The 23,164-nt window shown below is 37.0% G+C and overlaps 1 protein-coding gene across 1 annotated transcript in view; it reads right to left on the bottom strand.

Moving 5' to 3' along the window:
* LOC121329713 (transient receptor potential cation channel subfamily M member 5-like) overlaps window positions 1-22,506 on the bottom strand; it is a 36,395-nt gene extending 13,889 nt beyond the window's left edge. Inside the window, exons 1-12 of the mRNA XM_041275409.1 lie at window positions 22,443-22,506; window positions 15,605-15,785; window positions 15,106-15,286; window positions 13,594-13,760; window positions 11,529-11,706; window positions 10,708-10,769; window positions 8,676-8,858; window positions 7,536-7,638; window positions 4,735-4,853; window positions 2,134-2,475; window positions 932-1,075; window positions 322-445 (exon numbers count right to left, since the gene is read on the bottom strand). Coding sequence (XP_041131343.1) covers window positions 322-445; window positions 932-1,075; window positions 2,134-2,475; window positions 4,735-4,853; window positions 7,536-7,638; window positions 8,676-8,858; window positions 10,708-10,769; window positions 11,529-11,706; window positions 13,594-13,760; window positions 15,106-15,286; window positions 15,605-15,658 — 1,657 coding nt within the window. The 5' untranslated portion in view covers window positions 15,659-15,785; window positions 22,443-22,506. The remainder of the gene's footprint in view (window positions 1-321; window positions 446-931; window positions 1,076-2,133; window positions 2,476-4,734; window positions 4,854-7,535; window positions 7,639-8,675; window positions 8,859-10,707; window positions 10,770-11,528; window positions 11,707-13,593; window positions 13,761-15,105; window positions 15,287-15,604; window positions 15,786-22,442) is intronic.
* Window positions 22,507-23,164: the final 658 nt, after the last annotated feature.

Raw genomic sequence — 23,164 nt, 5'->3', positions numbered from 1 at the left:
GGGGTCGGCAAATGTGGGTCACCCATTGCAGCTGGTGCTTTAAAATGCTCTAAAAAATTCAGTTGTGGCTTATTGATCAGCCCCTAAGCAATAAGTAGATTCAAGAAATGGGATGTGACTGTGAAAAGAGCAAGACTACTGTCTCTTGAGTACCCAATGTGTTCCTGGCTTAAATAAGATGATACAAATAAGATGAGCATGGGTGACATTAACTGACATTTAATTTGACACATGAATGTGCACAGTTTAATCCTGAGCTGCTAGTACAGTAGCATAAGAAGAGTTAATGTGGCATTGTGAAGGTCAGCTGGACTCCCTCACCCAGTGCGAATTGCTCGTATTTAGCCTCCTTCATGCTCCGAGCAGACTCTGCCTCTGATTCCAGGTGAGCCATCTCTTTCAGGATCTTACAGCCAGCTAGAGCTGCTGCCACTGCCTCCGGGCCCTGCCATGCACAAGATATAAAAGATAAAAACAAGACTTCTGGATAGATAGCATAGAAACGTAGCCACCACACAGTAAATCAAACGCATTTTAATCTATTGAAACAGCTGCAACGCAACTCGCTAGCTTTGCAACATCATTTTTCACTGATTTTTAAATAAAACCATGTAGGAAACAGTCCATTTTATTGTAAATTCATGATTGTCAACTGACTGCTGCCTATATTTAGAATACAATACAAAGAATTCAAATCTTCTGTCTATCTGAAAAAGAATGTAGTTTGAACTTATTTTAATTCATGTTTGAACTTATTTTAATTCATATTTCTTGCAATCCATTTGGATTCCAAAAATGAATACAGAAATGACTGCAAAAAGTACAAGGAGAATTCATTATTATGGTTAACAGACTGACCAGAGGCCCCTAACAATGCAATAACTTTAAATTTGTAAACCATCTCCCTGCACAGAAAATGAATATGGCTTACTGTAGCCCAGAAGTAGTTGGCCATTTCCTGTCTGTTCAGAAGGACTGCCCACAGAAAGAGATCCCTCCACGGATTCTCACATTTCTGGCTCATGTTGAGTGAGGGCTTTTGCACATGACTGACTCGACCTATACCGGCTTTTTCCTGAAAATAAAAACAAGGCCATGTTACAAACGTACACGCCACGCATTCAAGTAAGGTAGGCTTTTGAAGTACAGTAGGCAATTGATTAGTCCACTTAAAAATAATCTTGGGTAATACTTTACATTAAGTGTTTCTAATTACTCTGCATTTACAGTACATAAATGTGCACTTGCACATAAATTACAATGTATTTAATGTGTACATTTTTTGCATGATATAACCCTAGCCCTAACCCTACCCCCACCCCCTTACACACCTAAGCTTTTTCTGATACAATTGTGTCCTTATATGTATCGTGCAATAAGATCAGAAAATATATTGCTGAGATAGACATGTGATACAACAAGTGTAAAGGAACGTGTTTCTTGAAAACACTGCAGGGTGTTCTGAAACAGTGAGATAATGTATTTATTATAGTGGAGACCACAGAAATGCCTAACAGCCCCCACAGCTGGGTAACAGCCTACGACTTTCAGGCAACTGATGCAAATTTCTACCACCATTTTCCTACCTGCCAGTGTCAAGTGAAAACACAAACCACTGGCCAATTTCATGGGTAGCTGTTATTAAAAACAAGCTAAACAGGTGAATGAGCTTCGTAACAATACAATATCTAAGCATTTGTAAATCCATTTTCTCAAAAATATCTGTATATCTTTATATTTTTTCCCCAATTTAATGACCTAGTACTAAGATTTTTACACTTGAGAAGAAGAGCTAGGCTGAGGCCTATGCTGCCCAACACTAATGCAAAGACACTTGTATTTTTAACCTTAAGGATCAATTAGTGTAAATGACGCTTCACTGAATAGTATATCGTATTTGCGCTTCACCTATTAAAAATAAATAAATAAAAAATCACTTTAATTTTCTAAATGTTTATCTTTAAGGATTAAACTTTAAAATATTGTGAATTTTGTAAGCAATCAAACATGCCACCAATAGAAGCCTTACCTAAGAGTCTTGTTGCCCTAGGATACAAAATGAATCTGGATGCAACTACGTGTGTTTTATATGGATATGGAAATGTGTGTAATAAATAACCTGAAAGCGCACACCATTGTTCCTTTCTTGGAGGTCTCCTGGTAAAATCCTCTGCAGGAATCGTGCAGGAAGTCTTTGAGCACTTTGGAGACCTCATACAGAGTGAACTTTGGTTTCTGCTCCAGAGAATCTGCCATGCTGCCATTGCGCGCCGTTATGGAGAGTTTGGGCTCCTCGTGTTTCCTCTGCAGGAGTTGGTGGAGAAGGCACTTCGGAGGGATTGCACAGTACAAGTCCTGGAGTTTGTTGTATGTCAGGAAGTCGCACATGTTCATCCCATTGTCAATGAAAAGCTTCACAAAATCAGGTTTATTGCTGACCAAGGCATCCATCATGACTTCTTCCAAGTCACAAGGCTGCAAGAAGAACACAGGAGAGCAATTAATGTTCGGTAACAGCAAGCATCTCTCATTTCTGTGGTTGTAACAGCATCATTTCAGAAAACCTGTTGTGCTCTACAGGTCTCAAATGTGCAGTTTTGAGAAAAGCACAGAGCAAACAAATATTTTCATTAAAAAAAAAAAAAAAAGATATCTGGAACTGCACAAAGATATCAGTTTGCTTGCTTTATTACCAGGAAGCCTGTTACTCTTTCACTTCCAGGTCATTTCACATGAGTAGGGATCAAAGCATGTCAGTAATTCCAGGAAGCAACTGGTTGGTTAATGACAGGAAAGAAGACATTGAAGGGGTGGGAATAATGTCACTCTCCAGGTGAAATTAAATAGGTGATTTATTTAACCAAGTATAACACCATGTACATTGTATCAGCCCTGACAGTACTAATGGAAATCAAACACAACAAACTAAATCAGAATCCTAAACTCAGGGAATTACTTAGCTTGATACATGACTGAAAGTTAGACCAAGGGGGGCTATCTTTCCTAGAAAGTAGGAACCAAATCTTGAGAGCAGGAGGAGGGAGGGGGAGAGCGATGTATTTGTTTGACAAAGGCTCACAGCAAAATGATAGTATGAATGTGCTTAAATTTCAAGGCAATGCAGTTAGGCATGTATGTGGTCACCAACATACTGTAGAAAACCATAGTTATTTTTAACTTTAGATAGCATCTTCTAATACTAAACCACATATTTTGCATATTTATAAAAATATCTTTTAATCTGATCATTCATAACAGCCTGTGAACGCACTTCCTGAAAGATGACGGGTGTGACAATAGAAATCTAAAACATGTTAAAAATCTGTTTTAGTAGAAATCTAAACATGTTTTGTTAAAAAGATGGAATTGACTGTTGCAGTTTTATAGTTTATGTTTTTTCATGCCTATTTATTGATTTATTTACTTGTCACATTATTTTTATTATTTAAATGAATTGGGTAAAATGGACACTATAAATCTGTTTGCAGACCTAGCTTTCTGATTGGCTTACACTTGCTTGTTCATTTCACCTGGAGATGTTCTTCAGTCAGTATCATTGTTTGAACCTGAAGACACTGCTGAGGTTAAATAACCTAGGAAATGAAATACTATTAGACTTTTTGGAAGTCAAGCAATCAAACTGGAACTTTCTTTCACGTAGTATAGTACCAGATATCTTGTTTTTGAAATAAAAATCCATATTTGCTATAATGTATTTACTTTAAAGCGACACATTTAAGACCTATAAAGTCAATGGAAGTGCATGACAGATAAAATTTAGGGAACTATTTTGTTAGCTATAAGACACTTCGTAATTATTTTATACTTGTTACTTATTTTTTATCTGTAATTATTGGAGAATTAATAGTGCTAAATGTAGACATACTAACAGAGACTTTATAGACCATGATGGATGTTTTGACTAGAAGTCTCTCAGTGTGTTGTCAACATTGAAGACATTGTCGAAATGTTTGTCACGAAATATGTTATGTTTCTTTCAGTATGTCTTTACTCATTTATTGATTTGAAATGCATCTCTCAATCTTGGGCAGGTGTTGTCACTCTTGGTCTCCCAGTTCATGGCCTGTCATTGACAGAGTGTGTCTGGTTATACTGTCTTATTAGGTTTGAAATTGCTGGCTGTGAGCACCCAAGACAGCGAGCCACAGTGCACTTCCCTAGTCCAGCCTCGAACATGCTGATTGCACAAAGGGGCTGCTCTCTTGACAGACGTGGCATATTGTTTTGTTTTTTTTAATTGCTTTTATTCAAGCTTGAAATTCAAAAGCTGAAATCACTCCATATCCAGTGTCCAATCAACTGTCTCACTAATTATGTGATTAAGTGCATGTGCTTCAGTCATAGTCACTCAAGCGTGTCATGGTCAAGGATGAATGATCGAATGATAGAAAAAAACATTTTGTCAATGTCCATCATTTATATACCTTATAAATGTGTTATAATAGTTAGCTTTTTTATAGCTTGGCAGTCAGTTGTTTATTCAGGATATATAGGAATCTTGTGATTTTGCTTTCAATTAACATTCATGCTGTTGATCTGGGAGCAGGGTAAGCAGTGTCTGAGCAGACATTATTGCATTGCAGTGTTAACCTTTCATACTTAGGTCACAGCATTATAACACTTCACTATTCCAGCAACACTGTACTGGAATGAATGCTTAGGCTCTGCTGTTTTGTGTAGCAGCATCACACAATACATCGGTCTGTTTCTTACCCGCCACTCCACCTCTCCACTGAAGATCTCACTCTTGGCAATGTCCACTCTGTTCCAGGCTACAGCCAGCTTCAGCTCGTCCAGATAGTCCTGGGCTTCTTGGCTTTGGCTTTTACAAGCTGTCAGAACAACAGAGGCACAGGTGAGGACTTAGAGGTTGCATGACAGCGATTAGCAAGACTGCTTGTGATCAATTAAAGTTTAAAGTACCAGAAGCTGGTTCACAGCTCAATTTGTATTATTATTATTATTACTAAATGTTTTTAACAAGATTGTACACATATCTCACAGTCAAGACCTAGATTTTGAAGTGTTCTTTACCCTATTTTTTTAAAGGTTATATGTACTGTATTTATTAAAAATAAAATTTGAAATCCATTTTACCATTTATTAGCACTAGCAACATTATCTCTGGTCCCTTCTTTTCTTCTCATGTTGAGTATCTTTTGGCACTTTATTATACATCTCCTCTTTAAAAATCTCCAAAAGATTTTATGAGCAGTTCGTCAGAGTGCTTTGGAACCTAAACATGATCCACTTACTACCATTAGGTAATGACTGGGTATGCCATTTTCTTTACATTTACCAAATAAATATCCGAATATTCGAACAAATATTTTTTTCATATGTAATCGGATACATAAATTAGATGTTCGTATTTGCTAGAAATGACAAACATATCTTGCATTTATTTACCGTCTGACCAGAAATGGAAGTGAAAAAAAAAAAAACAGCAGCTCTTGTGCATCAATTTAAAAGGTTTAGACAGGAAAAAGTACATTCCAGATTATGCGCACGCACGCATAGTGGTCTCTATGGAAGGGCGTTGTGGTGTATTAGCGATTCAGAATCTAATGGGACAAAAAAAAAAAAAAAAAAAAAAAGAAGCACATCATTCTGAAATGCCTCGCTTAAACAGTGCCCAACTTGGTGGAAATGTTGTGTAGTGATGTTTGGCAATGAATGGAAAAAAAAGTAAAAAATAAATAAAATGAGGTGGCAACTTTATGTACTATTTATTTCGGGAATAAACAAAACAACATTTAACTTGAGCAACTATTTGGAATCCTTTGTTTTGTAGTTAATTCACTGGGTAAAGTAGGCCTACACATTGTATTTTTTACTCCTGGGATATTTTTCTACTTGAACGTGTTGCATACTGTAACGCATGCGTGTGTGTGTGTGTGTGACGGTGTTCAGTGATTTGCATGTCACTAATAAAAACCCTGAGGTCAGAACAGACCAGTGGGAAAGCTTTCTAAGCTTTCTGTTATTACAGTGGAGCAACGTGAGTGTGTGCCGTCATTTAGAACTTTCAGAAGAACATTTTTATTTTTTATAATTTTTTATTTTATTTTTCACAAATTTCGTTTTATTTTGTTTTATTACAGATACATATTAATAAAACATCTCAAATAGATGTATATCAACAATAGTAGTATACATCATGTTTTAACTACATAAATATTTTATTTATTAAGCATCTGCTTTTTTTTTTTGTACATTTTGATATAAACAGACCTTGACCAGGAAAAATAATTTAATTACCATAATTTCTCATTAGCAGCAGTAACAGTAATGTACAGTTCCCTACTCTTTAATTAACTGCCTATTTACAGTAAATACTGCCCATGCCCTCTATAAAAATACAACTATATATATATATATATATATATATATATATATATATATATATATATATATATATATATATATATATATAGACACACACACACACACACACACACATTTACTCTGCCCTACTATTGTGGGGCTGTCATGATAATTGCACATACAACAATTTACCCATTAAAAAAAAAACACATAGGAATTGTATTTCACTCCACTATATACAACAAAATGACTCACTCCAAATTATACGTTTATGGTAATGGATGAGTTTTACAACTACAATTGCAAGCATTTATTTAAAGTATTTTTGTGTAAACCTCCCAATGTAAAATTGTCATTCTATGTTTGCTTTATAATGAATTTTTGTTTTATTTTCATTTTATGTTTGCATTTAGTTTTATTTCGTTTTACATGTTGTATTTTGTGCTATTTCGTATTTACGAGAAACACGCGGCTCTCGATATAATTAATGCATACACCATATCCAAATATATATATATTTTTAATATAAATTGTTCATTAATGATACATTTAATGATGCATACCAAGCACATCCTATTATTTAAATTGTGCCCTTCATTTTGTAATGCATTTTTTAATATTACTTTATACATTTTGAGCCAAGTTAAGGAGAATTCAAGAGCAACTTGGTATGGGTGTGAAATATCTAAATTAACTTAACTAATGCATTCTTGTTGTTGTTTTAGATTCACTTTGTATATAATTTTCTGTTCAGTCATCACATCCTGGTGACTTTTTAAAACTCAGAAGTCTAAAGCACCCTGTGTCCTCAACAGGCTCTCCAAATCCTCCAGTGGGGGCAGTGTTGCAGGGGGGCAGGTTAATAGTTACACTCTGGTGTACCAGATGTAGTCAGGATTCTGAGAATTATATTGAGACCACAGGGATGATTAAAACTTTAGAAAGTCACCACAATGCGATAAAACAGAAATTCATACAATATAAACAAGAAGAAGAATACATTGTTAAGTTAAGAAACTGCTGTATACTCTTACTAAGTTGTGTCTGTCTGTTGTGCTAAATAAGTCTGGCATATTCAACTCTGTCAGTTTCTGGCAAATTGCTGTGCTGCTTCTCTTGTTTGTATTGTATTGTATCTTCGCCAGGAAGGCGGTAATATATGTTGGCTCCGTTATTGCTATCCTTACCTTTTACCAGTGCCTTCAGAATGACTGTGTCAAGTTCCTCAGATCCTTCCTGTCCTGGGTTGTGTATGGTTAAGAGATGACGGTGCTCTAGGATAATCTGAATCTGTTAAAGTAAAACAATGTGATTTATCACGTCTGTAATATGAATACCTACTCTGTAAAGGCAACAGTTACAATACCCCCATCCACACTCTTTACCTGTGTTTGGATTTCAATAGAGGTTCTGCCAAACAGAGGTCCATGCAGCACAGTGCACAAAAATTAAAATGTAATTATGTATGAACACAGTGTGATCTACCATCAAATCTAATGATTCATACTTCACCCTCACACCAACATTATTATTAATGATGAATAAGCACATCATCGTTATGTGTAAGTATTGAATGAACTTCCCAACTCCTAACAATTCCCTGACAGTAATATATATATATATATATATATATATATATATATATATATATATATATATATATATATATATATATATATATAGTAAAGCAATCTGAGTGCATATGAAGCATTACTGAAATTGAGGGGCGAGATGTTATTTACTGCTCCACTGTGCAACTTGAAGAGACAGTAATTCACAAGGTTTTCCTCTATTCGAAAGGTGTATAAAATTTAATAAAAGGTAAATGACTGTTTAAACACATGGTTTAAATGTATTCATTTATTATACATTGAAGTGCAAGACAAACGTTATCTTGCACTTCCATTTGGCTCTCAGAACAGAGATCTGATTCTACGCTAGATTAGAAAGTTCTCAGATTGTTTGCCTTTTTGCAGGAAGTCTTTTACTCTTTCGCTTCCTGCAGCTGGTCTTTTCACCTCAGCAGTGTCTTTGGGATCAAGCATGTTACTCATTAGGGGAGGCAGCTTGTTGTTTAAGAACAAGAGAGGAGATGTTGCAGGGGTGTGGACAATTTCACTCCAGGAATTTGCAACACTTCTAGAACAAGGCTTTTAAACAGAGACTTATTTAGCCAAGTGTAGTACCGGATATTTTAAAATGAAAATGCCACATGCTCCAACATGTGTTTCTTCTGTTTATTTCAGAGATAGAAGTGCACAACTAGTAAGATTTATGGATTTATGGAATTATTTTGTTAGCCACTGAAATATGATAGTAAGACTCACAATTTTTGTACATTTTAAGATGTCCGTCCATGCGAATTCTGTATGGAATTTTTCCTGCAGCTGCTCCTGCACATAATCAGGGTCACAGGGTCTGCTCATCATGTCCACCAGGATGTCAGCAATCCCCCCAGACCCTGCCAGGATGAGCCAGGGAGTCGAGTTCATCATCCCCCTATATATTCTCTGCAGACGGGATACACAAAAGTAGGTACAACATGAGGAACCAGAGGACAGTTTGACCACAGTCAGTGAAAGAAAAAGCACTCATGTGCCACATTGCACCATGAAACCAATCTATAAAACTCAATCTGATCTCACTCCATCATCAAACTGGAGTTGCAGCCGGTTTCTCTGCAAACTACAAGGCAATCTGTAACTGGACACTACACAGCATGTATCCCGTTTTGTATAATGCTATTTATAAATGAACTCAAATTGGACGCATTCTCACCACCTCAAATTCAAGCTCTCTAAATCTGACCTCTACTTTCCTTCTGCTTCCTCTCCCTCCTCTGACCTCTCTATCAGTATCCCTTGATTCTATCACTCTCCAAAAATAGGTATCATTCTTGACCCCTCCCTCTCTTTCTCTCAACACATTTCTTCCCTGACACACACTTGCTGCTTCTTTCTTAGCAACATCTACCGAATCCATCTTTTTCTCACTACTTATTCCACCCAACTCCTGGTCCAAGCTCTTTTACTCTCCAGACTGGACTACTGTATCTCTCTCCTTGCTAGTCTCCCTGCTTCAGCTATCTACCCCCTTCAGCTCACTCAAAATTCTGCTGCTTGTCTTGTTTTCTGCCAACTTCACTAGCTACCTATCTCTGTTTGCATTCAATTCAAGAACCTTGCTTCGCCTATCTCCAGTCCCTCATGTCTCCCTACACCCCCCTCTCTACTCCACCTCTACTGGCTGACTGGTCATACCTTCCCTCCACTCTTCATCCTCCTGTGCCCGCTCCTTCTCTTCCCTAGCCCCTCTGTGGTGGAAACAGCTACAAGAGAACCTCAAGAATGTTCCGTCTCTCACTGCCTTCTGCCGCCTCCTCAAGACCTACCTGTTTAGACTGCACTTGTATATGTCTTGAACAACCCCTTCCTACTATGCACTGGACTTCCCTGACCTACGCACCACTTTACTAGACCCTCAGCTAATGCACTATCCTTGCACTATTACACTTCTACTATGTCACTGTTGATATAACTTAATCGTAATCCTAACTTTGTGCTTCCTCGTTCATATTGTATTTTAGTAGTATTATTTGCACTTACTATAAACTATACTGTATTATATATTAAGCTTGCATCCCTGCACTGCCCTGTAACACCTGTAAATTGCCTTGGATAAAGGTGTCTGCCAAATATATACATAATAATAAGAACATTTTCAAGTCAATCTTAGTGACAGATGGAAACATAATTTCAGATGGATTGAGTAGCTGTTAAAAGTTTTGTTTCCACTGCCTGAATTGTATCCTGGAATTGCTTTCAATGACTGTACGACCCCAATGATGATCCTACCACATCTCTCCAATAAGACACTTAACTCACATAGTAGTCTCAGTGCAATTAGTATAAACACAGGGACTAGCGTCAAAGATGTTCCTACCCATCAAAGCCTCAGATATTTTCCATTACTTCAGTAAAGTTGGCTGTTTCCATTATTATTATTATTATTATTATTATTATTATTATTATTATTATTACAGTATGTAGGTATTATGGAAAAATTCAATTGGCTGGAATGAGGAAGGCTGTCAGTCTGAGTACTTCTGATTCTCCAGACAAGCTCAAAGCCAGGTAAATGCAGATTCAGGGATAAACGATAAAAACACAGATGCACTCAGAATGATTGCAAACACCATACGATAGTATGGGACATACAGTATCAATTAAATTACATTTGAAGCTACTTACTAGGAAAACTAAGGTCTTGAAATCATATAACAAATATGGTCAAATACATTTTTTGACTAACAAGGTCAGGTGGGTGATTGAAAATCCATTAATTTCGAATACTCCTCACCTCAAGAATATGCGGTTGTCCATGTACCAGTAAGCAAAGTACAGGGATCTCAATACCAGTTCCTATTAAAAAAAAAAAAAAAAAAAAGTTTTCAAAATACAACCTTAAAACTGGGAGAAAATGTGTACAGCAGCTGTACCAGTAAGTGCTTCACTTTCAACTGTGATCCATCTAGCATAAGAAATATTTTGGCACAGAGCTTGTTTGCTGAGATGTTGTGGAGTGACTTAATGGTTTGTGAAGGAATCAAAACAATAAAATAAAAATACAGATTCTTCTTTATAATGTCAAACTATTCTTCATATATATATATATATATATATATATATATATATATATATATATATATATATATATATATATATATATATATATATTTAAAAAAATGGTGGGTATTGGTAACCAACCTGGCATATTGTACATATTTAACTTCCATATTTACTCGAAAATAAGACACCTCTTTAATCTGAGCCAAACCTTAATTTCAATGGAATACAAACCATCTTAATGAAAGTTACATTCAACTCTTAATAAAATCACACTATTGCTTTAGTGCCAGCATAAAATATTATATTTAAATCAATAGCGAGTTTACCAGCAGGATAGTAACTAACTAGAGAGATAAAACAAAAAAGCATGGCAAAACATAGTAAACTAAGGGAAATGCATGGGAAAAGACATTGAAAATGTATCGTGTGGCCATACAGTATATATTTTTGTTAATACATCAGTGATTTGGTGCCCCACCATAACTCCATGCTCTTGTGTCAAAAGAATCAAAGTGAATAGGAAAGTGTTTTTTTCTTTGGTCATGCTCATACCTCCATACCCTGTGCGCTGCTCAGAGATGTGTTTCAGGAGTTTGATTCTCATCTCAGTTGTTCCATCTTTGTGCCTCTCATCCTCGTCCACCAGTATGAAATGAGAGTGGTTGCTGTCCAGAGAATATAATGAGCCAGATGGCAGCTCTGCTGTCTCATAAAATGCTGGCTTGGCAGGCTAAAAAACACAAAACAACAATTTCTATTTTGTTAAAGACATTCAATATTCAACCATTTTGAGCATGTCATGGTTTTACCCGCTGGATATCAGTCAGTGGCAGTATTGTAGTCGAGGGCAAACGTGGGTAAACTAAGTTTACCCATTTGTCATTTAAGGAATAAAGTGTTTACTTGCATCCTCCTCTCCTGTGAAAAGTAAAAGCCAAGAAATAGTCCTATTTATATTATAAAGTGACTCGGCATGTTTAATGATCAACAGAATCCCTTCCCATTAACCTTTAACCCACAGTTCTGCACAACCATGTCAACTGACATGCATGTTTACAAAGGGCATTTCTACACATTCTTAGAGCCTACCATGTCACTGCCCTGCCTGGAACGCCAAAAAGTTTAACCACTTTTCCCACTACACTACTGTTCAGTGGTTTTTAAGACTGTCCCCCCCCCCCCCCAACAACCCATTTTTAAAGCTGTATTGTAGTCTGCTGATGAACATAACCTCCAGAGCAATCGTTGTACCTAAACAGTGTCTCACCAAGGTTTATTTTAATGATCTTAATAACAGTGGGTTTAACTACCATCCCTCTACACATACTAGGCTTTATCTACTGGCTTCTTGTTAATATTACTTCATACAATAAAACTACAGTTAACTGAGGTTCATAACAAGTCAGGTTTACACATGTTAGAGAAGTTGTATTTAGAACATGTATGATATAGAGGCCGTTCAGCCAGTTCCTAGTAGCAGATTGATCATAAAACATTGTCAAGTTGGATGTTAAAAGATCCCATGACAACGGGGTGTTGTAACCCATTCTGTACACTCACTCTGTGTAAAACAAGTGTCTCCTACACTAGTGTCCTGGTCTCTGTGCTGTGGTTAAAGTATTTGGCTAGAGTTCTTTGTCAACTCACAGGACTCTCTTTATTGCGGATATGTGGCAAAGTGCCCGCCCCTGTGTGTATTTTGTGTTATCTGTTGTGTGTTAATGTTGGTGTATACTCATTGGTACACGGGATATAAACGGGTCTGTGTAACACGAGTGTTTAAAATGTATATGTGTAATTAGGCACAAGGATTGCACAACACTTCACGTGCAAGTAAAACGTAATAATATGTGAGCATGGGGAATTGCACTTTATTAATTCACGTGCAGTTGTACCGCGACTCCAATTGAATAATTGATTAGCAATCGAGTCACGGTACAGCTGCATAAAAGTTTTCATGTTTTCACCCACTCGGGGTTGTGTGTTCGGTGAGTGGAGAACGGGATTGGAGACAGAGGTAAAGAGAATAATAATAATAATAATAATAATAATAATAATAATAATAATAATAATAGTTAAAAAGAAGCTCATCCTGTTTTGTCTGTATAGTCTGTTTTGTTTGTCTGTTTATTTGGGCTACCTGTGCCGTGTCCTGTGTTTTTTGTTTAATATAACCGTTTATTTTCTGTCTGTCTGTTCATTCATTAAATGCTGAGTGAAGCCATTCGCTCAGCTCCACCAAAATCCATCTCTCTTGTTGTTTATTTCCTGGCTCTGGTCTGACGCCACCCACACCAGCCGTCTTTGTGACAGTGGACCAGAATTGAAAAGTGCAGTTTCTATACTGGATTAGAAAACTAGACTGCTAGAACTTTAAAACAGAACAAAATACTTTATGAACCTGAATTGTTTGACATGTGTGTCCCATTATTTATTAGCATAACCAAGTCCAGCTACAGTGTACCTAATGTCCCAGCATGTTGATGCCTATCCCAATAAAGGGTGGGTTTTGGTACCCACATATCTCTGAAACAAGTTCATATTAGAGTTCCCGCTGTATACAAGCAAGAGAATACATGCTGCACAGATGAAATAGCAAGATAAAATTGATGCAAACCTTAGCATTGAGCAATATCTCTTTGTCATGGATCATTTTCCACGGTGCAATTCCAATGGCAATGACCTTGACCTTTGAAGAGGTGCTGGCCAGTGAATGATCCCGAACTGCCTCTCCTACGTGTCTGGTGATGCCAACACGCAGCCCACTGGTGACGATCCAAGCACCTGCAGAGGTAAAGGAATCGCTCAGTTGAATGCCACTGGAAAGGAAAATACTATTTTTTTTTTGTTTTCACAGTCCCCTTGGTTCTACTTGTCTGCAATATGCACGGTATGTAACTTGCTGGAACAGCAAAAGAGTCTTGATAGAAGTAAAAGGCAATGCCATCTAGTGATTACTACTTTGGTGCTTACTGTAACCTAAGTATACTACCGGCTTGTATATAATATTCAAAATTTGTAAAAGCTTGATATTATATTCTAAAAATTACAGTATTATTTTTTTTCATTTTGCAGTACATAGTTTTGTGCATGTTATGGTGTTAAAGCTGTCTGTTAATTGATAACTATAAAAAATTCTTAACCCCTACATAAAGGCTATACACTATAAATATTTGCAGAATCCCTTTGAAAACCAACTAAACAATATTCATACAATGTGTTGTACCTGTAAGTATAGTAGACTATATGGATTGCCAATGTATTTTTATTAACAAGTACTATTGTAATAATGCAATACCTAACACTAAATTCCAACTTCCATATCAACAATTGTGTTTTGAGGGTTAGTTTGCTTGGTTCTTGGTGAACTCCTGTGGAAGTCTTATTGCCATCCTTATTGTTCCATTGAAGCAAAATTAAACGGTTTGACTTGTACATAGTAATATAACTGCTAGGAGGTGTTAATCTCATTAACCTAGTGGTTCTCAAACTGGGGCAGCACATACAGAAACAGTCTCAAATCACCTTGACCTTTTGTTTGCATGCCGTTACGTGTCTGGGGTTATTGAATGTCAAATGTAACACTACTACCTTGGTCCAGCTCTGTCATACAGTTACAATCTCCTGTGCTAACAGTATGCACTATTAAACAGTGAAACCTCACTATTATGACCCTAATAAATGGTATATATGTCGATTTTCTTTTATGAAAAAGGTTTTAATTTGCTTATTTTGTTTACAGTCGATGTATTTTTAATTTAAATAAAAATTTGCATAATTTAATATAAGTTTTCAGAGGGTTTGTTTTATTTTTAAAGAAAAGAAGGCTTGCCGTTTACAGCGTTTTGGTGTTATTAGTAGCGAGCTAATGTAACAGAAGTTTGATATGTTTGGGGATGCAATTGTCATCAATAAGAGCAAATTGTGACCACAAAACTGGCCCTTATTGAAGTGGTCTTACAAAGAGGTTTTAAAAGAGAGGTAGTGATTATGAGGAAAACACAATCTCCCATTTCTACAGACTCATTGGGTAGGGGTCCTCAGTCAAGATGCCTCAAGGGGGGCAATGAGCCATAAGAGTTACAGTAGGGAACCCCTGCTCTAACCCGTCCTGCAGATATGAACCCACCTGTGCTCTGCGCTGCTTTCACAAGCCCCTTCCTCAAAGTGTCCCTCAGCCAGGGCTTCATCTGGAAGTCCTCGTCCCCCCCCACGAGCGACACTACCAGGTGGGGAGGTGTCAGGCTCCATTCCTCTGTCAGTACCTCATAGAGGGCTGCTGGGTCAGTGGTGCAGTGCTCTATCACAAACTACAAGAAGAGTTGTACACAACTTTGGGAATGATGTTTATCACCCATTTTAGCCCTTGCTAAATATCTTGGTATGCATAGATCATTGTCCCCTCTTTACAAATAAGCAAAACGTTTTCTTGAGCAAGCTAAATCGCAATCATGGCGGTACCCCAAATATCACCCATTTACTCCCAATATAGAATGTCTGGATGGGATAATCATTCTTCATTAATCTACTTATTCATTAATTGGTTACTGATGTGGTGATTAAAACTGGGAAATGAAATGGGTGTAGAATATCAATGCAAATCTTAAAATCGTGTTGCAATTCTGTACCTTGCCTCGCTTCTTTCCAGATCCCTTGAACTCAATGTTCCCAATGCGATGCATGGGCTCTCTTTTCCTCGGATTATCGGATCGACAGCCATTGTACCGTTCATCCCTCTTGTGAACTCCCGGGACCGGGGAGACTTTGGATTCATTAACGGTGTAGAAACACCGACAGACACCTTCCGCACTACAAGAGGGCACACACAGTAAGTATATCTTTTACTACACAACACAATATAGATTTAAATGGACACCATCTCAAGGTGCTGTACAAGTTAAAATGTGGGGAAATGTAAGGATTACATGTTGTCTGTGTTTTGAACTTTTGTTATTGATCCATATGAAATCCCTTTCTTCTAAATGATTTTTCTTTGCCAATGACAAGTGGTCTTGTCATAGATATTTAAAACTCACTCTATCTGGCAACACAGGGTCCTATTTTGATCTTGCTGAGAAAAGGTTCCATTTTATTATATGTCATGGCATTATATGTTCCATTTTATTATAAGTCATGTCATCTGGACCTAAAATAGCAAGCATAATTACTATACATGTGCGGTGTAAAACACTTTCTTATTTAATTTCCTAATTAAGTATTTGAAGGTTAAACACACAGGAGAGAAAAGGAGGGTGATGTAGGGATGTCAAGTTAACATGTATACAATAGAGCTAGAAAAGGCCAGTGTCACTGGAAAGTTACCTCATGGATGACTTGAGTAACACTAAAAAATCAGTTAAGCATTTTACAGTAGTGATATGGTCTGGAGATTTGATACAAGTCACTTGATTCAGAGGAGTAGATTTGCATGAGTGGGAAGTAATAATGTTGGCTGCAAGAAAAATATTGAAGCTTGTTTTGAAGTCTGAGAACTGTGACATATTTATACTGTTCTTCTGAAGCTGGATTGTGGCAGAGCAGAGCTCTGCCCTTTATAAATTGGCAGGGATGGGGTTAAATTCCCCTACCTGCCTGGGTTTATTGTGTTCAGGTGGCTGGGGTTGATTAGCATAATTAACGATCAATCAGCACCCAGCCACCTGACATAAAAAGAGGCCTCAGCTGCCCATTAGGGAGAGGAGGGAGCTGAGGAAGCAAGCTGGTGTTTGTGGGTTTTTTTTTTTTTTTTTTTTTTTAATTTTCTCATCCAGTGAAGGCATTGCCCAGCCTGGAAAGCTTTATTTTTGTAAATTTTGCTTTGCGTTTTGTTATCGGTGTTTAAATATCTTTGTTTTTGCCCTTGTGCCTGGGCCTCTATCCACTCGTTGGCCTGTCACAGAGATACACTTTCACCCCTAATTATGATTTTTATACTGACCTCATTACAGAAAAGCCACCCTGCTCAGACTCAAGGTAAAATATGCTGGTGACATTAAAAACATACCAGATATCCACTAGCGTAGAAACAGTAATAACAAATGATTAAGAACACAGATCATAGCATAAAGAGAGTTAAAAGTATATAATTCAGGGGCTCATTGGTTATTCAATAATCCTTATTCCTGGAATAGCAACAGTGCAGATGAATGGTCACAGTCTATACAAAATAATAGTGCAGATAATTCAAAAACAACAAACAGCTCTATGTCCAAGGAGAATCCTCAATAACTAGAAATACTTAATGAAGCAGAAAAGTAACTGATAAAATGAAAACTCACTATTTTAATAATTATCTACAATGTTTTCGGCTTCTTCCGATAGCATGGTAGAAATAGCTAGGTACACTGCTGTTGTTGTTTTTCAAACTTAAAAAACAACATCATTCCACCTAACAATTTCTAATATGCTATCTGAAGAAGGTGGAAGCCGAAAAGTTATAGCTGATTTTTAAAATAGTAAATTTTCAATGTAATGTAAATAATAGCATGTCCGGAAAATATTCCAGGATAACCAGTCTTGTGTGTTTATAAATTACATACATTGAAGTAGATTGGAGTAAAATACAGAAAACATCCACAGAAAAGGGATGGCTGTTCTTCAAAAATGTAGTACTAGAGGCGCAAAACAATTACATCCCTAAAGTAGACATATCTAAATGTAAAACTAAATTGCCAAAATGGTTTAATAGAGCAATTAAAAAAAAAATATTCAGTGAAAAAAGGCATTTACAGAGCATTAAAAAGGGACCAAAAACAAAGTACACAGAAAGAGTACACGGAACTGCAAATGCAAGTCAAAAAGGAAGTTAGAAAGGCCAAGAGAGAACTAGAAATGAACATTGCTAAGGGGGCTAAAACCAATTCCAAAATGTTTTTCCAATATTACAACAGCAAGAGAACATTCATAGAGAAGGGTAAATGTCTAAGAGATAAAAATAGCAAAATCACAGATGAAGAATATCCCAATAGTACTCAAAGAAATGAAATAAGTTATTTACAAACCACTAACCAAGATCACTAACCAAGATCTCTTGACAAAAGGGTTGTACCGACAGACTGGAAAATTGCAAACGTAATACTGATCCACAAAAAAGGAAACAAAACTGAACCAGTCAACATGGTTTTAGGAATGAGAGATCGTGTCTAACTAACCTGCTTGATTTTTTTGAGGATGCAACATCGATAATGGAAAATTGCAAAGCATATGACATGGTTTATTTAGATTTCCAGAAAGCTTTTGACAAAGTCCCGCATAAAAGATTAATTCTCAAACTGAACGCAGTAGGGATTCAAGGAAACACATATACATGGATTAAGGAGTGGTTAACAGAAAGTACTGATTAGAGGAGAAACCTTAGAATGGAGTGTGGTAATCAGTGGAGTACCACAGGGATCAGTATTAGGTCCTCTGCTGTTCCTAATCTACATTCATGATTTAGATTCTGGTATAGTAAGGAAACTTGTTAAATTTGCAGATGACACAAGAATAGGAGGAGTGGCAAATACTGTTGCAGCAGCAAAGGTCATTCAAAATGATCAAGACAAGATTCAGAACTGGGCAGACACATAGCAAATGACATTTAATAGAGAAAAGTGTAAGGTACTGCATGCAGGAAATAAAAATGTGCATTATAAATATTATATGGGAGATACTGAAATTAAAGAAGGACTAGGAGTTTTTGTTGACTCAGAAATGTCTTCATCTAGACAATGTGGGGAAGCTATAAAAAAGGCCAACAAGATGCTCGGATTCATTGTGAAAAGTGTTGAATTTAAATCAAGGGAAGTAACGTTAAAACTGTACAATGCATTAGTAAGACCTCATCTTGTATCAGTTCTGGTCACCGCGCTACATAAAGGATATTGCTGCTCTAGAAAGAGTGCAAAGAAGAGCGACCAGAATTATTCCAGGTTTAAAAGGCATGCCATATGCAGACAGGCTAAAAGAACTGAATCTATTCAGTCTTGAACAAAGAAGACTACGTGGCGACCTAATTCAAGCATTCAAAATTCTAAACGGTATTGACAATGTCGACCCAAGGAACTTTTTCGACATGAAAAAAGAAACAAGGACCAGGGGTCACAAATGGAGATTAGACAAAGGGGCATTCAGAACAGAAAATAGGAGGCACTTTTACACACAGAGAATCACGAGGGTCTGGAACCAACTCCCCAGTAATGTTGTTGAAGCTGACACCCTGGGATCCTTCAAGAAGCTGCTTGATGAGATTCTGGGATCAATAAGCTACTAACAACCAAACGAGCAAGACGGGCTGAATGGCCTCCTCTCATTTGTAAACTTTCTTATGTTCTTATATTCTTATTGTTTTGCTGAAAAATATTTCTGCCCATGTAAAAAAATGTATCAACTTGTCTTTAAAAAAAGACAGACAAAGGTAGAACTTCAGACAAATGTTTCAAACTGCTAGCTATTCTGATCCGGTTGAAATTCTGATGGTGCTCTGGCAAGAGTATGACAGTGTGATGAGAAAAAGGCTACACAAGACTCACTAATGAGCCTGAAAGATCTTTCATGTCAGTCTAATTTGCATACTGCTGACAAATTCTGTGGCACCCAGCAGACGAGGGACATGAGGGAAGCATATTTGCATGACACAATTTAAATCCTGAAAACCTTTCCATCCACCGACTTCAGGATCAAACCTCAGGATGTGATTCTGACTCAAGAGAGTCAGGCAAACCACAGCACTCAGTTTACACCGGACCGGATCAGTCTCCTCACTTATATACAGTGCAATGAGACAAATAAATGTTGTACAAACATTTGTAATAATAAACTACAGTGAAAGAGCTGTCAATATTAAAAGAACCGTAGTGCACCAATTATAACCCATACTAACATCATTGCTTAATATAGATTCAAGGTGGGGTTATTGTAAATTCCATTGTTCTAAAAAGTAAGTCCATGCAGAAAATTATATATATATATATATATATATATATATATATATATATATATATATATATATATATATATATATATGGATAATGCAATATATATGATAATGCAGAAAAGTCTAGAAAATGCTGGATTGTAGGTGAACATTCTTAGAGAGTATAAAAGGGTTAGGCATAGTATGATTGCTGTCATTGCCAATAAGGTAATATGGGAAAAAGTAAAGAGCTATCTGAAGACCTTAGGCAAAAAATAATTTCTTGTCATAAAGCTGGAGAATGATACAAAAAGATTTCAAAGAATCTGAGTATCCCAATTTCAACTATTGTTTGTATTATAAAGAAGTACAAGACTCACAGTACTGTCACAATACCCCCTCGGTCTGGAAGAAATAAGGTTCTTTCACAAAGGACAAGTAGAAGAATTGTGAGGAAAGTTAATAACAATCTGAGATTGACTGCCAAAGATATTCAAAGTGAACTGGCTGCAAGTGGGACTGGGGTTTCCATTTCAACCATAGGATGAGTATTGACTGGTGAAGGTCTCAGTGGACCAGGCCAAGGAAAAATCCATTCTTAGGAAAACTTCATAAGACAATTGCTTAAAATTTGCAAAACAGCATTTGAATGATGGACATCAGTTCTGGCCAAAGGTTTTGTGGAGCGATGAAACAAAAACCGAGCTATTTGGTCACGCTGATAGTAGTTATGTTTGGAGAAAGTCTGGTGAAGCGTACAAAGACAAGAACATCATACCTACTGTCAAGTATGGAGGTGGTAATATCCTTCTATGGGGTTGTTTTTTCCTCTAATTGCACAGGAAATTTAGTTCAAATATATGGCAAAATGGATTCCATAGCATACCAAAAGATATTGGCCAATCATCTGAAACCTTCCGCTACAAAACTTGGTTTAAAGCGCAACTGGATGATCCAACACAACAACGATCCAGAGCACACATCAAAATCTACTTCAGAATGGTTAAAGAAGAATAAAATCAAGGTGCTGGAATGGTCTAGTCAACATCCCAATCTAAATCTGATTAAGAATCTTTGGTATGACTTGAAGAAGGCTGTCCACAAGAGAAGTCCTCGGAATTTGAATGAACAGGGACAATTTTGCATTGAAGAATGGTCAAAAATCACTAAAGAATCATGCCAAAAGCTTATTGACAAATATCCTAATCGTTTAAAAGAGGTTGTTATTGCTAAACGTGCCTAAACTAGCTATTAATTTCATTTCCTTTGTCAGGGTATGAATACTTTTTAATTAGAGTTTTGCAAAAAAATTGCTTAAACAAATAATTGTAGACATCTATTTCCTGTATTTTTTTTCCCCATCCACAAAAGCAAAACTAAAATTCTTTGTTTTCAAAAAATGTCTAGAAATTATACATTTTCATTGTTTTATGTACACTTTTGACTACAACTGTGTATGTGTATATATATATATATATATATATATATATATATATATATATATATACACACACACACACACACACACACACACACACACACACACACACACATACATATAGATTATACTCGGTATGGCCAAGTATAGCTCTTGTCTAAAAACATAATACAAGGGGCTGTGAGTTGAAGGCGGGTAATTATTTATCATGCCTTTCACCTCTGGAGGCCTGGATTTGCATCTGAGGGGTTTCTACAACACAGATGCAGGAGAGAAAAACACAGTTTCAAAACAAAATGGTTCTCTCATTGCGTTGTGTGCTGCTGTATTATGTTGAAGTCTGCTTTGTAATAATAATGAATTTGATCTGACATCTGACCTGCAAATCTCCCTCCCGACCTGAGAGAGTGCTAGGCAAGGCTAGAAGTATCCCCAACAGGAGATGCACCGGTTCAAAGGTCACCGTAGGTGCAGAAGTTAAACCGCAAGTCGGCCATCTTTCTGTGGGGCAAATCTGTGGAGAACCTGGATTTCTTTACTGTGATCAGCTGTGTTGTTTGCAGCGATTGGTCTGGAGGCTGTGACACTCTGATCACAAGGATGAGTCTGGTAGTATTTAGGGAACACAGTTTGCTGAATACTTCCCCTTGTTTGGTGCTTGGTATGTAACAAGCTGGAAGCTGTTTTGTTTATTTCTTGTACACAGACAGTAACGGGAGCCCTTGGAGTTGGAGCTTAAACCCCCGACAATCGCTGCAGCTGGAACCAACAGGCACGTCACCCAACCCTACCTCACCATCCCTTTGTCATGTGAACTGACACCTTAACTAATCCAACCCCCAGAGGCAGCTCACCCAATCAGATAAAACAAGCTCTGTGTGAGAAGGGGAGGTCAGCAATTGCACTTGCCTTTATAAACACCTGGTCAAAGTTGCTTGGTTTTTGGTATTTATACTCTTATTCAGATCATTTATAGTGATGTATCAGAAGGCTTTATAATACATACAACTTGCTCCTATTTTAATTTTTTGTACATTAAAAAAAAAAAGGAAAAAAATGTTGCTTCCTGGTACCTAGCTACTTCCTGAACTGTAGGTCACACATTTATTTAATAGTACCCCTGGATTTGACTTACTTCCTGCCTTGCGGATACTCCAGGTTCTCCCCACAGTTGCTGCATGTTCCTCTTCTCAGAGCCACATTCTGAAAGAGAAAGAAGTTTACATTTTCAAATTGTGAATGATTCCATTTTAATTATGGAGCCACTATCCCTATAGCGAAATACCAAAAACCATGACAACTGTGTGCAATTGTTTAATGCTAAAACTCTATACATGTCCCTAAACCACATTATCTTAAACAAAATGCGTCACACTTTATTTTAAGGGCTGTCTACTAACTAATAACAGCCAGCAAATAAACATGTTAATATACATGATTTACTTTTCTGTTGATTGTTAGTTAATATATAATAGCTAAAACTGTAAACATCAGAGCCCTATAGATTATCAATTCCCAGTTGATCATATATTTCAAATTGGTTACAATTGTAACTATACTAATGTTGATCAAATTAAATCAGTTTTTTATTAGCGGGTGTCTTAACCACAATGCAGACGAGCCAGAGAATAAAGAGAGAAGGCCCACAAAATGGAGGGAGCATCATTGAGACAAGTGCTTGAGTGGTAACAAACACCAATCAAAAGGAGTTGGAACATAGTGTGACTGAGAGGGCAAGGTTACTGGGCCATCCAGGGCAGATGCTACTCCAGCCCCTCTCAATATACTGGACATGTGGCACTCAAGCACGGACATAGTGTGGGGGGCCAACATAATGACCCGTCACTAGTGCACGCT

This window comes from Polyodon spathula, chromosome 17 (genome assembly GCF_017654505.1).
Source record: "Polyodon spathula isolate WHYD16114869_AA chromosome 17, ASM1765450v1, whole genome shotgun sequence".
NCBI lineage: Eukaryota > Metazoa > Chordata > Actinopteri > Acipenseriformes > Polyodontidae > Polyodon > Polyodon spathula.
This window is presented reverse-complemented; position numbering and strand designations above follow the sequence as displayed.